The 15,133-nt window shown below is 45.7% G+C and overlaps 1 protein-coding gene across 1 annotated transcript; it reads left to right on the forward strand.

Moving 5' to 3' along the window:
• The first annotated feature begins 9,397 nt into the window (after positions 1–9,397).
• On the forward strand, positions 9,398–15,133 carry LOC100240689 (uncharacterized). Its single transcript, NM_001144015.2, has 10 exons — positions 9,398–9,770; positions 9,878–9,948; positions 10,276–10,386; positions 10,474–10,637; positions 10,730–10,815; positions 11,193–11,244; positions 11,334–11,399; positions 14,356–14,486; positions 14,593–14,704; positions 14,862–15,133. Exons 1-9 carry the CDS (start codon positions 9,610–9,612, stop codon positions 14,684–14,686), a joined length of 936 nt encoding a protein of 311 aa, NP_001137487.2. The 5' UTR covers positions 9,398–9,609; the 3' UTR covers positions 14,687–14,704; positions 14,862–15,133.

A 15,133-nucleotide genomic window follows, 5' to 3' on the forward strand; every position in this document is an offset into this window, starting at 1 on the left:
TGTTCATCTTTTCTTTTACATTCTTTATATTTTATCCTTCGTCATTGTTTGATGAATTTGTGAAGGTATGTCTTTCATAACCTTCGTCCACAAGTTATTATATCCTAAGGGAAATAATGCTTCGGAGGACGAAGGACGTTAACCATTAACATTTTCTATGTTGCCTTGTTCTTAACTCTTAGCACTTGAGAACAAGTCCCCAACATTGGCGCCCACCTCCGGTGAACTCACTTCCATTTCTTGAGCTTTTCAACATCTTCGACAAGCATCACCTTCGTCATGCCACCGAAGAAGGCTTCAGCACCAGGGGCTGGCACGCTGCAGCCGCTGGACCCTAATCAAGACGTCCTTTCTCTTAGAGAGGCACGAAGCCAGAAGAGGAAGGCTACCAGTCCAACACCTCCGGAGGATGATCTAGATCAGGAGATTCAAAATCTGGAAATCCTTCAGCAGCAGGTTCAACGCAAGAAGGAGAAGATGGCCAGGGTAGCTGAACTGCAGAGGCAGATAGACGAAGCCTCTGAAGAAGTTCGTCATCTTGCTCAGGACGAGCAACACCGAAGGCCTCAGCATCAAGATCTTCATCAGGAGGGTTTTCCCAACGAAGATGATTGGTATGACAATTTCCATCATGGGAATTTTGTTTTTGATGATGCTTCTCCTCTGTCCGCTGAGCTGCAGGCTACACCTTGGCCCCCGTCCTACAAGCCGCCTTAGCTCCCTGTATTCGATGGCCATTCAGACCCGAAGCAGTTTTTGATGAGCTACGAAGCAACAGTGTCTTCGTATGGTGGCAATGCTTCAGTCATGGCCAAATCTTTCGTTATGGCTGTCAGAAGTGTTGCTCAAACCTGGTATTCCTCCCTTCGATCAGGAACGATCACTTCATGGCAGAAGCTGAAGGACTTGTTGTTAACCAGTTTTCAAGGATTTCAGACGAAGCCGGTCACTGCTCAGGCTCTGTTCCAGTGCACTCAGGACCACGAAGAATACCTTCAGGCATATGTCCGAAGGTTCTTGCGTCTGAGGGCACAGGCACCAACGGTGCCCAATGAAATTGTCATCGAGGCCATGATCAAGGGGCTTCGGCCAGGTCCGTCAGCTCAGTACTTCGCCAGGAAGCCTCCTCAAACTTTGGAGAAGCTTCTCCAGAAAATGGATGAATACATTCGGGCCGACAATGATTTTCGCCAAAGAAGGGAGGAGGCTTTCAGGTTTTCTGAAATGACCAGGGGCTTCGGAGGGAGGTTTTACCCGAGGCATGTGCGATCAATTCACAATTCTACACAAAATGATGACAGAGGAAGCCAACAGCAAAAGCCACAATACTCCTCACAGGCTTCTGGACAACAGCAAAGCTCCTTCCGGCCACCAGCTCCAAGAGGCAGAGGCGCCAGGGGCTTCGGAGGAAGATTTGGCGATCAACCGAGAAGAATCTTTTGCTTATTCTGCGGTGAGAACAAAGGCCATACTGCCAGGATGTGCCATGTTACTATACAGAAGCAAAAGGAAATAGCTGAAGCAGCAGCACAACAAGCCTAGCCGAAGCAGGTCATGCATACAGCTTCGTATCATTCGCCCTACATCCCAGAATATGTGGGCAACCATCCTGTAGTCTCTGCTGCTTCGGCGAGTCAGCCTCAAGCTTCCTGGCAACAGCCTCCGCCTCCACCTCCGTTGCAACAAGGCCAGCAGCCAGAAGGGAGCCAATATGCTCCGCACCAAAGGGACTTCAGAGAACAGTCCGAAGCTCGCACGGTCAACAGCACAGTGCCAGAATCAAAGCACATCTATTGACAAATATCCTACCTTAATAGCAATCTTTTTCATTCAGTTTTATTTTCTGTAATAAAGGACATCGTTTAGGCTTCATGTAATTAGTTTCGTTGATTCCTACAAGAAAAATATGTTTTCTCCACAGGCTTGTGATAATAAAAAGGACCTTCGGACTGTCGAAAATTCTTCGAAACAACAAAAAGTCGTTCTGCGGAACGCAGAGTAAGTTTGACGAAGTCACAAAAAGTCGTTCCGAAGCGAGCGCAGTGTAAGTTTTCTGCTCCAAAGTCGTTCCAAAAGGAATGCAGAGCATACAGCGAAAAGTCAACGCTGATACCGCCTAAGTAAAAGGCGAAGAAGCTCCAAAGACGTTCCTAAGGGAATGCAGAGCTTATACCGCCTAAGTAAAAGGCGAAGAAGCTCCAAAGACGTTCCTAAGGGAATGCAGAGCTTACAGCGAAAAGTCAACGCTGATTCCGCTGAAGTAAAAGGCGAAGAAGCTCCTAAGGGAGGCTTATAGCGAAAAGACAATGCTGATTCACAAAAAGATTGTGTTTTATCGCGCAAATATGCGTGTATCTTCGGAATATCACCTTACATAGCATAACATCATCACATCATCCTTGCATAACATAAGCATCATACATCATAATGCATGTGGCATAAGAAAGAGATATGACATTAATCTTCGGAAAAAACGCTTTGAAAAAGGGGCAAATTATGCCAAGTCATAAGGAGAAACAATATTGATTTCTGAAGTATAGCCTTGAAGATTGTTTCTACGAAGCTTCAGCACTTTTCCATGATACTTCGGATATTGTTGTGATAAATGGTAATTCTTCTTCACGAAGCATGAAAAGAAGGGAAGGTGTTTTTTCGCCAAAGACTCAAAAACGGTATGTATGTAAAGTTTCATGCATCGTAAAGAATTGAATAACAAAAATAGATATATTACATTCAGGGTTACAAAATGTTACATTATATTACATTTCAGAAGTTTTTTACAAAAATGCTTAATCCTCTCTCAAAACGACTTCTGCAGCTTCATTCAGGAGCCGATTCACGACTTTATCCATAATATCTTCGGCCATCTTTTTAATTTCGTCGTCCCCCTTCGGCTGGGGGTCCGAAGGCGCTTTAGTCGGATCTGAAGCAGGACACGGCTACATTGCTATTACAAATCGCAAGCAGATCTTAAAGCCTAAAGATTACAACACGATAAAAACCATTATTTAGTACCTAGTTGATCTTCGGCTTCTGTGCTCTTGTCAGCAGCCTCAGCTACTGCTCTAGCATCGTGAATGCCCTTCTCACTTCTTCGAATAATTTCTCCGGCCATTTCTCGGCCACCATTATCCCAGATATCGGTAAAAAACTTTCCACCAATTATGCTAGCTTCGGCCGTAGGATCTCTTGTATCTTCAAAGGACAAGGCAGCTTCGGACTGTGCTAGAATTTTTACATGTTCACAGCCCTTCTTCTCTAAGATGGTGGCAATCCCTCTGGCGCCAGAGAAGGCACATATATCTCCTCGACTATTTAAAATTTCTTCGAAGGCTTCAGCTTCGTGGTCAATCCATTCGATGACACCTTCGGGATTGCCTCTCGAAAAGTTTTCCTCACTTGAGAATGCGCCGACCTTGGCGAAGCTAGCCTTTAATTTTCTAACACAATCTATAGATTTGTTGTAGCATCTCTTTTTGGATGAACGAAGCTCTTCAACAGTCACTTCTAGGTGATCTGCCCATTGATCGCTGAGTTCACGCTTTGTTTCTTGAAGTATACGTTCTTCTTTGGCTCTGGCCAGTTGTTTCCGAAGGTCTTCAATTTCGCGTTTCTGAGCTTCAGCTTGACTTTTAAAAGCAGCTTCGTTCTCCTTTATTTTATCTATCAATGAGTATAATATTTTGTCTTTTTCGAGACCTTCGTTCCTCAGTTCAATCACTTCGGAACGAAGGTTGCTCAGGGCTATAGTACATCCTTCGTCCTCAGCATCTTTCTGTGCCCTGAGGGCATTGCTGAGTATCAGGCCCTGCAAACAGGAATATGTCTGTGTCAATAGTTTTAAACAAACGAAAAATTTTTTAACTCAACAAAAAACACGAGAATTCCATTTCTCGCACCTTTAAACTGTTGTAAGCTAGGCTGTCAGCCAGATCGTTCTTCGACAGTACCGAAAGTCCGTCTTCTAAAGTTGGGAATCCGAAGCTTCTGCTCATCTCCCGACAGACAGAAATTTCCTTGCTATCGGGGAGACAATACAAGAAATCTTCTTCTCCACTGCCATTAAATATCAACGCCCCCTTTGGATATTTCAACTTTTGGGCATAGTGCTGGGCCTCTTGTTCTTCTTTTTCTGATAATTTTTTCCCTGAAGCATGACGAAAAATATAATCACGAATTTTGGGGGATGCTTCGGGGGTAACAACACCAGTTTCTTTAAAAGTTGGCTTTGTTATTTTTTCTGCTTCACTTTCCAAAGTTTTTGCGGGCTCTGAGGGCCCAGCTTCGGCTTCAATTTCTTGCTCTGGAGCTGTAGAACCAGAAATTTCAGCTGTTGTTTCAGGAGTAACAGCAGCCTTCTTCGGAGGTGTGCTCGAAGATTTGATCGTTTCCAGTACATCTAGCACATTAGCCATTCTCTTTCTCTTCGGAGTTGCGGTTGGCACTTTTTCATTTTTTGCTGTCCCAATGATTGCTGTAGGACTCAAAACTTCTGATGTTTTGGAGCCCTCAGTTGCTTCTTTTACCTCTTCAATTTTTTCTGTGGACGGCGCTTCGGTTTACTCTTTTGTTTCTGACAACAAAATGTTTGATTGTTCTGATTCTATCTTTGGTGGCACTTCGGCCGTTTCTGCGATCTCTGGCAATAAGGCTGGCTCGGTTGGTTTTTCAGCTTCGGTGGCCGAAGAAGTTTTTCCGGTAAACTTGGGCACCGAAGCTGGTTCAATATAACGCGGCCGATGCGTAAGAACCTTTAACTTTTTCCTTTTCGGTTCTGGCTCGCTAGGAGCAGCTGCAGCTTCTTCTTTTTTTGCAGAGGTTGTGTTTTTTCTCTTCTGCCTCCGAATGGGATAGCAATAGTCAGGGTAGACAAACCCGATGGCATCAAATACCCGATTCAGTCTCTTCTTTTTTCGGCCTCCGAAGGCTGCTGACATTGCGTTATCTTCAGCCTTCGAGTAGGTCCCGAGTAGCTCATCACTTAAATTGTCAATGCTTTTCAACCACTCATCATCTGGCTCAATAAATTTATCTCCAAATTTAAAAGTGTACTTAAATCTGATAAGTCCACCTTCGTCGGCCTCTTTAATGGTTTCTTGTGGCATTTCCCATTTCTCCGCAAGCGGCCACACCCTGAAGGCGATATACTCTTGTACTAAGTCCCTTGTTCCTATAAAAGAGCAGACAACGCCGAAGGCTCTTTGGCACTCTTCGGCGGCTTCATTCATTTCAACCTTCGGCCTCTGAAGGCCGAAGCTTTGCCAAATAGGTCGCATGATTATACCTTTGATGTCTTCCCGTGCTTTCAGATCATTTTTTACATAAAACCATTCTGTCATCCAGCCGCTAGGCCACCTCTTCCGAAAAGTTGGCACGGGACAGCTTGACCCAGACCGAGAAACAAAACTGTAGCAGCCAAAGTTATTGTGATACTGTTCCTTACCCCAAGGTATTGTCTCGTATGATAATTCGTGTATATTGCAGAAACTTTTTGCATCAGGCTTCAGACCTTGGCTTCGCACGGCCCATACGAAGATGTTCAGCCTTATGATGGCCTCGGGGGTAAGTTGGTGAAGATAGACTTCAAAAATCTTCAGCACTTCCACGACGAAGCTGCTCAGGGGCAATCGCAGCCCAGCCTTCAAAAAGCTTCGGAATACTACGACTTCATTCTCTTCAGGATGTGGACAACTCTTCTCCCCTTCGTCGGCCCTCACAACGGACAAATCCCGGAAATACCTTCCTCTCATATTAGCAAGATGATTCTCTTTGATAGTTGATTTACCATAAACTGAATGACTTGGTCGCCAGGGGCGATCTTCGGAGTCTTCGCCACCGCTGTCTACATCATAACTTTCACTGTCACCAGTATCTTCAGACAGTCCTTCCAGAATCTCATTGGTGATTTTTTCTGTGTTGGTCTTCGACATCGCTATAAGAAATCCTAAGTTCTTCTCTTCATCAAGACTCAGCTTCATCTCAGCAGCAGCCTTCTTAGCAGCTTCAGACATCTTCGGAAGCACTAAAAAACTGTTTTCAAATCCGAAGCTTCAAAGCTAAAAGCTTAGCAAAACACAGTGCACAAGAGCTAAAAATTGAGTGAGCGGGAGTGGTTGGCCAGAAAGCGTGCAAAATGAGTTTGCGGTATGGCCGTATATATACGCTCGGTGCGTTGAAAATTGAAAGACCCCACTTGTCATTGAATGTTGCTATTCTAGCAAAGGGAAGGTGTTTTTTCGGACCTTCGGCGTAAAAGCCTTCGTCCATATCGCAATCTAAATTTATTATTTCAAACAAATTAATATTGCGAGGGGCTACTGTTGGGGATCTTCGTAGTCCGAAGGTCCTCAAAAACAAGGATTTAACAGTATTTCTGTAGTGCAATGTGTGAACAGGTACCCTCGGACTAAAGTCGGCATTGCAGTAGACTGGAATAATACGAAGCTTGCTACAGAGCCGAAGGTGTTGAGCAGGAAAGCTTCGGCGTAACAGCAAAGAGTGGAACCGACTTAAAGATGAAAAGGCTATTCAGACCTCGATAGACTACTATAGAGTTATTATCAAATGTAAAGGACATGAATGTAATTTTATAAGGGCTGTGTCCCGTGTCTATAAATGGGTGAACAGTATCCCCGTACTATTTACGCTGACTTGACATTTGCTTTCTGCGTCACGCTTGTACTATCATTTCCTTCCGATTGAAGGTACACTTATAATTCAATGATATTTTTGTTTATGTTCAGTAATAATAAATGATTGTTCATCTTTTCTTTTACATTCTTTATATTTTATCCTTCGTCATTGTTTGATGAATTTGTGAAGGTATGTCTTTCATAACCTTCGTCCACAAGTTATTATATCCTAAGGGAAATAATGCTTCGGAGGACGAAGGACGTTAACCATTAACATTTTCTATGTTGCCTTGTTCTTAACTCTTAGCACTTGAGAACAAGTCCCCAACAGTGGGCTTGTCGCCGGTCTCCATCTCCTTCTTGGCGAGTTCTCCCGACATCACTTCGAGCGGTTAGGCTCTAATGAAGTACCGGGCTCTGATACCAATTGAAAGTCGCCTAGAGGGTGGTGAATAGGGCGAAACTGAAATTCTCAAAAATAATCACAACTACAAGCTGGATTAGCGTTAGAAATATAATCGAGTCCGCGAGAGAGGGTGCAAAACAAATCGCAAGCGAATAAGGAGTGAGACACGTGGATTTGTTTTACCGAGGTTCGGTTCTCGCAAACCTACTCCCCGTTGAGGTGGTCACAAAGACCGGGTCTCTTTCAACCCTTTCCCTCTCTCAAACGGTCCCTCGGACCGAGTGAGCTTTCTCTTCTCAAATGATTGGAACACAAAGTTCCCACAAGGACCACCACAAGATTGGTGTCTCTTGCCTCAATTACAAGTGAGTTTGATCGCAATGAAGAATCAAAGAAAGAAGAAAGCAATCGATCCAAGCGCAAGAGCTCAAAAGAACACGACAAATCACTCTCACTAGTCACTAATGCTTTTGTGGATGTGGGAGAGAATTTGATCACTTGGGTGTGTCTTGTATTGAATGCCTAGCTCTTGTAAGTGGTTGGAAGTGTGAAAACTTGGATGACTTGAATGTGGGGTGGTTGGGGGTATTTATAGCCCCAACCACCAAACTAGCCGTTTGGTGGGGCTGTCTGTCGCATGGTGCACCGGACAGTCCGGTGCACACCGGACATGTCCGGTGCGCCAGCCACGTCACCAAAGCCGTTGGATTTCGACCGTTGGAGCTCTGTCTTCTGGGCCCGCCTGGATGTCCGGTGGCGCACCAGACATGCACTGTAGAGTGTCTGGTGCGCCAGTATGGGCGTGCCTGACTTCTGCGCGCGCTGGCGCGCATTCAATGCGCTGCAGGTAGCCGTTGGCGCCGAAGTATCCGTTGCTTTGATGTCACACCGGACAGTCCGGTGTACACCGGACATGTCCGGTGAATTATAGCGGACTAGCCGTTGCGAATTCCCGAAGCTGGCGAGTTCCAGAGCCGCTCTTCCTTGGAGCACCGGACACTGTCCGGTGTACACCAGACAATCCGGTGAATTATAGTGGAGCGCCTCTGGATTTTCCCGAAGGTGAGGAGTTCAGCGTGAAGTCCCCTGGTGCACCGGACACTGTCCGGTGGCACACCGGACAGTCCGGTGCGCCAGACCAGGGCACACTTCGGTTATCCCTTTGCTCCTTTGTTGAATCCAACTCTTGGTCTTTTTATTGGCTAAGTTGTGAACCTTTGGCACCTGTATAACTTATACACTAGAGCAAACTAGTTAGTCCATTTATTTGTGTTGGGCAATTCAACCACCAAAATCAATTAGGAACTAGGTGTAAGCCTAATTCCCTTTCAACTACATCTCTCCCAAGCCTACCCTACTAACCTTGCACAATGCGTAGTAGTAGATAAGTAACACCGAGATTCTTGAATTATATTTTTGGATGGAAGGAGTAGTATTTAAAGAAGAACTTTGCACAACCGCGACCTCTCACGCAAATGCGAGCAGTAGCTACCGCTACACCACATGTGGTGGTTGTTCGCGGAGTAGGGTGCTCGTGGTAGAGGTGTTGATTGCTGGCGGTTGTGGGCGCATTGGTGGCGTGATTGTTTGATAGATGATTGATGAATAGCGTTGAGAGATGATCCATTAAAGAATGTTCGTCGGATGTGTCTGAGTAAGAGAGAGTAGACAAATAAAATTATCTGGAGCATTGATTTTTCATAGTGTAATTAATCTAGGGTTAAATCGTTTGGTGGCTTTAGTCGATACATGAGTGTGTGGGATGGTTTATGGGGTGTACGTAGTTTAGTTGTTTTTATAGTGTAATTTATCCGGGGTTAAATTGTTTGGTGGCTTTATTAGATACATGAGGGCGTGAGATGATTTATGGGATGTACGTAGTTTAGTTAGTTTAGTTTAAATCGGTGGGTTAAGGGTAGAATATTTAGAGGGTGTTTGGTTTGAGGAATCACTTCATCTAAAATGTGGTGGTGCATCATGGGTCCATTCCTCAAATTTGGTGGGATGATCTCATTCCTCATATTAGTACTAACTAAATAACTATAAGGAATAAGGTGATGATGGATCAACTCAATCTATTCCACAAACCAAACAAAAAAGTGAGGAGTGAGAAGACGATGAACTAGATCATTCCTCAAACCAAACAGCTTATTATAGAGTGAGTTGAGGTATATTTAAAGTAGCGGGCTAGCGGCAGATGTCTCCGCCGAGGCCCTTTACACCCACGTACGGCCCGGCCACCAGTCACCAGCCCAAAACAGAGCTCTCAAATCGAAACCCAGGATACCCTTTGCACCCACGTACGGCCCATCCACCAGCCCAAAACCTCTCAAATTGAAACCCAGGAGGTTGGGAGACCCGAGACTCGGGAAGAATCCATTGCGTGTTCCAAATCCGCTGGCGTAGCGTAGAACACAGCATCTCCGGTAGCGTCACCGTAGGCCTCGCAAGTAAACTGACCTGCCTTCTCCGCTTTCCCCTCCGTCTCCGTCGGGAGTCGAGACAAAGGGAGCCAGAGTTAGTCCCGGCGCCGTGTCGCGAGCGGAAGGAGAAGGACTGAAGGAGGCGACGATGCAGGTGAAGCAGAAGGTCTACGAGTTCTACAAAGGCACGGTGGAGCGGGTCACGGCCCCGCGCACCGTCTCCGCGTTCCTCGAGAAGGGCGTCCTCTCCGTCCCCGAGTTCATTCTCGCCGGCGACAACCTCGTCGCCAAGTGCCCCACCTGGTCCTGGTGCGTTCTCCTTTCCTCTCCCCTCGCTCTGCCTCCCTCTAACCGATTTAAGTGGTTGCTGATTGGTTGGTTGACTGATTGATCTGGTTTGTTTCGTGTGTTCACAGGGAAGCGGGCGATCCAAGCAAGAGGAAGCCGTATCTCCCCGCCAATAAGCAGTTCCTCGTCACCCGTAATGGTATGCTGCTACTGAACTGAGTTCCTATCTATTTTCCTGTATCCGCAAGTTGAGTATTGTGAATGCTGCATTATTGTTATTGGCGAGCAGAATTGGACAAATTTTAGGTTTATTTTCCCATACCTGATGTAGTGTATGAGATCAAACATTTTAGTTTAGAAAAAGAATCATGTTGTAGTTGAAACATAAACACGGGGAAACAGAGAAAATTCGAGGGAATTCATTCATGCCTTTGGACTACTGAATTTACTATTTTGCTGTTTAAAGCTTGTAGTTTTCGAATTATCTCAAATCATTGAAATTTTTTGATTTTTTTATTACTCCCAGTGCCCTGTTTAAGACGTGCCATCTCGGTTGAGGAAGAGTATGATGCAGCAGGAGCAGAGGTGGTTCTCGATGAGGATGGCGAAGGCTGGCTTGCAACACATGGAGTGCAAGGTCAATATCCTTATAAGTGCTGTTTGGTTTTCCACTCTGAATTATATGATCTTAACTGTTTTTTTTGGGGTCCGTTGCTCATGTTAGCATCAAAGACAGAAGAGGAGGAAGACATTCCCTCTATGGACACCTTGGACATAGGGAGATCTGATGGAATAAAGTCTATCCCCTCTTACTTTAGCGGTGGCAAGGATGAAGAGGAGGAAGATATACCTGACATGGATACTTATGAAGACACAGGGGATAATTTGGTAGGGAAGATCAAAATTCTCTATCTTAAACTGGGCTAAACGAAGCTGCCAAAGTTACTGATTCCAGCTTTGCCTTTCTGTTCTAATTGCAGGCTGCTGCTGAACCATCATACTTTATCGCAGAAGAACCAGAAGATGACAACATTCTTCATACCAGAACATATGATGTTAGCATAACGTAAGCTCTTTTATTGCATACAAGATTGGATCCAACCATACACTAGTTTTCTGATTGGTCGATTGTGGCAGACATCTTGCCTAAAGTTCTGCTCTATACCAGTCAAGTTTTGTGTTTTGAATAACTGTATCTCTTGGCACCTACATTATACAAACTACATACTTATTTAATGATGAGTTGATTGGCAAGCATGATGCCCATCTGCTTTGCAACCAAAATGTTTTAGGTTCTAACTAGTTAATTGCTGCTTCCTTGAAGGGCAGTTGTTGTTTCTCAGGGATAAGATTATCTAATTAATATCTTGTGTGGAAAGCAGTTCTTACTTCTTGTGACCCACACTTGAATTAGGAAACATGTAACTAATGATCCTATTGCAGGTATGACAAGTACTACCAAACTCCACGTGTCTGGCTAACTGGATATGACGAGGTAAATTTTGTATTTAACAAGCACTTCTTGCATATAGTTACTGTGGTCTTATTGGAACCAGACTTGATTGTTTTTCCTTGCCATTGTAGTCAAGAATGCCATTAATGCCTGAACTTGTGTTTGAAGACATCAGCCAAGACCACGCACGAAAAACGGTATTTTTTGTTTCCATTTATTCTTTGATTCTCTAATGTACCAAATGCAATGCACGGATAAGTTGAAGAGTTAAATGCATAAGGGGTACCACTTAGGTCCACAAACTTTGAAAGCATAGGGTCTCAAAACTTGTTAAGTGGTGCATCTTATATCCCTAAACTTGTAAAATAGTGCAATGCGGGTCCATTCATGGACTGTACCGACCACTGCGGTCCACCACTTAACATGTTTAGGGGCCTAGAAATGTGTTCTCAAATTTCGTGGACCTAAGTGGCACCCCTTGACAAATTTGGGGCTGTTCATGCATTTATGTCTAAAGATAAATTCTACCATATATTCAGTCAACATGCTTAGAATTGGTAAAGTTTACTAACTTTACTTACCTTTCGTGTTGAGAGTTAAGCTATATATATTGTTTAGAGGAGGAGATAATTTGGTGTCACAGCTCATGGGGTATACAACTATATATTTTAGGGCTCCTTTGGAATGCAGGAATTTCATAGGAATGGTATAGGAATTTTACAGGAATTAGTTCAAAAACACAGGATTCAGGAATTTTTCCTTTGTTCCAAAGAAGGCTTTATATAATTCAGCTTTTGTCATAGTGGTTAGGCGGTGGCAAAATCTGCCACATTATGGCCATCTTGATTTCAACCCCTACCCCCCCCCCCTTCCTCGCCAAGAAAATGTGAAGGGGCATTGCATGACTTAAAAAAACAAATGGCAGTAGCTCTGCATTTCAAGAAATAGAAGTTTCATGTACAAGAAAGGCAGCCAAACCACATGATGCCTACAAAACATGATACCCGAAAGGCTAACACACCCACGCAATGCCACAAAGCACAAAACTACCATGTGTCATTGTTGTTGAGAATGGTTGAGAGTAGCCAACAGCTCGGACTTCCCATGGCAGATCCTAGACAACTCACCGTATCATTGTCGGGTAGATGGGCTAGAAGCACAAGGCCAGTATAGGTCATCTTTGCTAAGCTCAAGCGTGTCACAATGAGCAACTCTGACTTCCTATCTCAAACCAATGCCATGCCCTCGACGGCTGATAGACCACACACAGAAACCCGAAGCCGTCGTCAATGATGGAGAGTTCGCCCCTTGCCATAGTTGACGAGCCATATCCCCCCCTAACACAACAGCTCGGACTTCATGTTGCAAGACCAACCTCCACATGTCAAGCAGGCTCCGATAAGTGAAGGGCAACCATTGTAGGTGACATCCATCAAAGCCAAGACGAATTACCAACAGCGACGGCTTCAAAAGGGCACGACACCAAAAGTGCCTTTTTTCTTGTCCAAGGAAATGGACAGGGTTTGCACCCGTAGGCTATCTCCGGCAGCTTACCTATCCCTATACCTATATTCAAACTCCACTTTGCGAACAATGCATTCTACAGTGCAAAACAGTGTTTTAGATAACCATATAGGTGAATTGCTGGACACGGTCTTAGGGGACAATACTAGAGGGGAACAAGCATGACGCCCCCAACAGAGAAAGCGGCCCGCAAGTGTCAGTGTCGCCAAGGCTTACACCCTTGCGTGGCACCACCATCGTCATCATTGTCCTGCCCCCCCCCCCCCCCCCCCCATGGAAGCCCATCCACTAGCTGCACAAGGTAGCCACACAACTATGTCGGTCGCCACCCTGTCCAACCGGGCATCCCATGGTATCGGAATCGGCCCCTCGCACATGCAACAATGGCGCAGCTCCGACCTAGCCTGCTACATGCAGGTCACAGCCCCGTGACCATGCGCCTCTTGCCGTGACTGGTGTCCTTGCAGCCGCCGTACGCCTGCGCCGAGCATCCCCTCAGCCACGCTTGTTGTCTCTGGGTGCCTCACGGCCACCACACACCGTTGTTGGGCGCCACCACGGCCGGATGCCCTGTCGGCTGCGGGCACCACATCGACCTGTGGCCACGCCATGCAGTCCACTGTCCCCATGGCCGTCCCACGCCTTCGCCAAGTGCCACGGCAAGACCCTGCCACTGATGCAGCCCGACCCATGCTCGCCAAATCTGTGTCTGACCTGGCTGGATGCGGGCGATGAGGCTGTGGATCTGTGTGCCGGCGGCCAGGAGCAAGTCACCGCCGCCGCCGTGCCTGTGCCACCAAGAAAGAGCAGTAGATAGACTGAGAGAGGAGAAGAGGCCCCACAACCACCATCCTCACGGCTGTGTGGGACTCCAGCAGCCAGCTCCAGTGGCAGCAATGTGGTCCGTGGAGGGAGGGGGCTGGACCGCTGGAGGACGGTGGCTAGGTCGCCGCCTGTGTCGTCCAGGTTAGGCAAACATGTATGGATGAACATGTGGTGCCCTTTTTGTTTTCTCACTGGTATGGGTGCTCACCCTGTGGCCCTTCACGGAGTCTAGTAGGATTGTGATGAAGGTCTTTTGCCAGGAGCAAACTCCAACACGAAATAACCAAATCTTGTCATACTGCGTGTAGTAACAGTCATGTGACATGAGCCGTCATATAGCGATCTAGGTTCTTGCCAAATGTGGCAACCCCTTCTCCCTTTGAAAAATTACGGAAGTAGCTCACCTTGCTTGAAGCTGTAATGCAGATCTCTATTCAGTTGCTGTGCTTGGATCATTGAAGGCTGTTCCTCTATTTGTCTCTTTTTCTTTCTTTTTCAATCCATCTATATTAGCGATGTGCGTTGGGACTTAATTTAGCAAATAGAAGCAGTGAAACACTTGCCACTTTCATGTAACGCTGTGCCACTGGTGCTATGGACCTTAGAAGATAGGTTCTTCAGTCATATCACCCTATAGTTGCTTCATGCATTTAAAGACTTTATTTATAAACTATCTACGTCGTGTCATACTGTCATTCAAAATGATTATTTAGAGTTAGAATCAGGTTTCTTAACACCAGCGAAACAGTGAAGTTTTCTTCTACAATGGCCAATGTGCTAAGAAACCACACTGCATTGGCACAGGTGACTATTGAGGACCATCCTCACTTATTGGCTGGGAAGCATGCATCAGTGCACCCATGCAAACATGCAGCTGTGATGAAAAAGATCATCGACGTTCCAATGTCGGGGGGAGTGGAACCAGAAGTTGACAAGTAATATTCTTTTATGCACCACCCTTATTCCCCCCCCCCCCCCCCCCCCCCTCCCCCCCCCACACACACACACCAGTTTCTAACTTCTGGCTCCCCTTTTGAACAGGTACCTTTTCATATTTTTGAAATTCATAGCGACAGTCATACCGACTATTGAGTACGATTATACAATGGACGTCGACCTTGGCAGTACAAGCTGATTATTGGTTGGCTTGAAGGTAAAGCATGAGCTCTTACCATCTGGCAGTTTATTTTCCCACATCGATCGTACATAACAGTAGAACGTGACGTGCTCAGGCTGGCTTACCTTCTTGACACTTCAGTACTTCACTTTGCCAAAACGTTCACGGCGGTTGCTTGTTTGCCTGTTGTCAGCTTGTCACTTGTCTCGGGAAAAGGAAGCACCCTACCAGAAGGCGCAGGAAGAAGGCTGAATTGCGTGTTTGTGGTTGAACATTTGTGCATATGTGCTTGTTCCTTGGATCGGTTTGCATTTGTGAACAAACTCTGAAAAGCTCAAAGGCAAGACCCATCTTGTACATTCTGTGACGCTGTCAGCTTGTGAATCCATTCGTTAATATAAATCTCAACAACCCGTTCGGCGTGCGTGGGAACTACTGGTGCAATAATAATGCATCCGATCAGGG

The sequence above is a fragment of the Zea mays genome, chromosome 9, assembly GCF_902167145.1.
Source record: "Zea mays cultivar B73 chromosome 9, Zm-B73-REFERENCE-NAM-5.0, whole genome shotgun sequence".
Taxonomy (NCBI): Eukaryota; Viridiplantae; Streptophyta; class Magnoliopsida; order Poales; family Poaceae; genus Zea; species Zea mays.

What these genes read in the sequence shown, in the direction of transcription:
- LOC100240689 (NM_001144015.2), top strand. Translation starts at nt 9,610, where the DNA reads ATGCAGGTGAAGCAGAAGGTCTACGAGTTCTACAAAGGCACGGTGGAG. An exon ending in GTTCCTCGTCACCCGTAATG is followed by an intron (nt 9,949 to 10,275) that starts GTATGCTGCTAC and finishes TATTACTCCCAG; the next exon opens with TGCCCTGTTTAAGACGTGCC. An exon ending in GTGGAACCAGAAGTTGACAA is followed by an intron (nt 14,487 to 14,592) that starts GTAATATTCTTT and finishes CCTTTTGAACAG; the next exon opens with GTACCTTTTCATATTTTTGA.